The sequence below is a fragment of the Austrofundulus limnaeus genome, unplaced genomic scaffold (genome assembly GCF_001266775.1).
Source record: "Austrofundulus limnaeus strain Quisiro unplaced genomic scaffold, Austrofundulus_limnaeus-1.0 Scaffold16, whole genome shotgun sequence".
In the NCBI taxonomy this organism is placed as follows: domain Eukaryota; kingdom Metazoa; phylum Chordata; class Actinopteri; order Cyprinodontiformes; family Rivulidae; genus Austrofundulus; species Austrofundulus limnaeus.
Window position 1 is genome coordinate 145,923 of NW_013952418.1, and position 1,096 is coordinate 147,018.

Genomic DNA, 1,096 nt, shown 5'->3' on the forward strand with positions numbered 1-1,096 from the left:
TTTTTGGAGAAATTAAAGAGCTGTTCATGTATTTCTATGGGGAACGTCTTTGCAAATAAAGTTGAAAATACTTAGAATAATTAAATAATTATTATAAAAAACAAAAGTCATAGCAGCCGTCTCCTGAATCTTAATGATCGACTAAAAGTTTACAGAACTAGTTACATTGCAAAAAATTTTAAATAAAAAAGAAACAAGAGAAAAATCCCCACCGAATTATTAATAAAACCACAAAACTGTAATATTTAGTGATTTCATTTATAAATGATCATATTTTTTCCTTGGGTTGTGACGGACACAGATTTGTTTTTGTTTCTGCAGGTGTGTGTCCCCTGACCAAGGTCAATGTGATGGCAGGGGACATGGTTGCGCTGCAGTGTGGACCCTGCAGACACAATGACTCTGTGACGCTGTGGACTGCGGACAACGACCTGATGACGGTTCTGTACAGCAACATGTCAGCAGCACAGCAGAAACAGTTGGGTGTGATTGTTTATCAGAACATCCTGGTGATTCTGAGCACATCTATGAACTATCAGGGGAATTATTCCTGCCGGCAGCAAAGGTACGGTCTAAACCTTTCTAACCGAACAACATCAGTCCTGATTATAGTCTGAACCTACTTAAGATAACATCGGTCGTGATTATGGTCTGAACTTTAATAACCGAACACCATAAGTCCTGATTATGGTCTAAACCTTTTAAACCTAACACCATCGGTCCTGATTATGGTCTGAACCTTCTAAACCTAACACCATCGGTCCTGATTATGATCCGAACCTTCTAAACCTAACACCATCAGTCCTGATTATGGTCTGAACCTTCCTAACCTAACACCATCGGTCCTGATTATGGTCTGAACCTTCCTAACCTAACACCATCGGTCCTGGTTATGGTCTGAACCTTCCTAACCTAACACCATCGGTCCTGGTTATGATCCGAACCTTCTAAACCTAACACAATCGGTCCTGATAATGGTCTGAGCCTTCTAAACCTAACACCATCGGTCCTGATTATGGTCTGAACCTTCTAAACCTAACACCATCGGTCCTGATTATGGTCTGAACCTTCTAAACCTAACACCATCGGTCCTGAT

At 40.5% G+C, this 1,096-nt stretch overlaps 1 protein-coding gene across 1 annotated transcript in view; it reads left to right on the plus strand.

Moving 5' to 3' along the window:
- LOC106513931 (interleukin-18 receptor 1) overlaps positions 1-1,096 on the plus strand; it is a 43,153-nt gene that overhangs the window by 35,322 nt on the left and 6,735 nt on the right. The window contains exon 5 of the mRNA XM_014002993.1: positions 322-565. Coding sequence (XP_013858447.1) covers positions 322-565 — 244 coding nt within the window. The remainder of the gene's footprint in view (positions 1-321; positions 566-1,096) is intronic.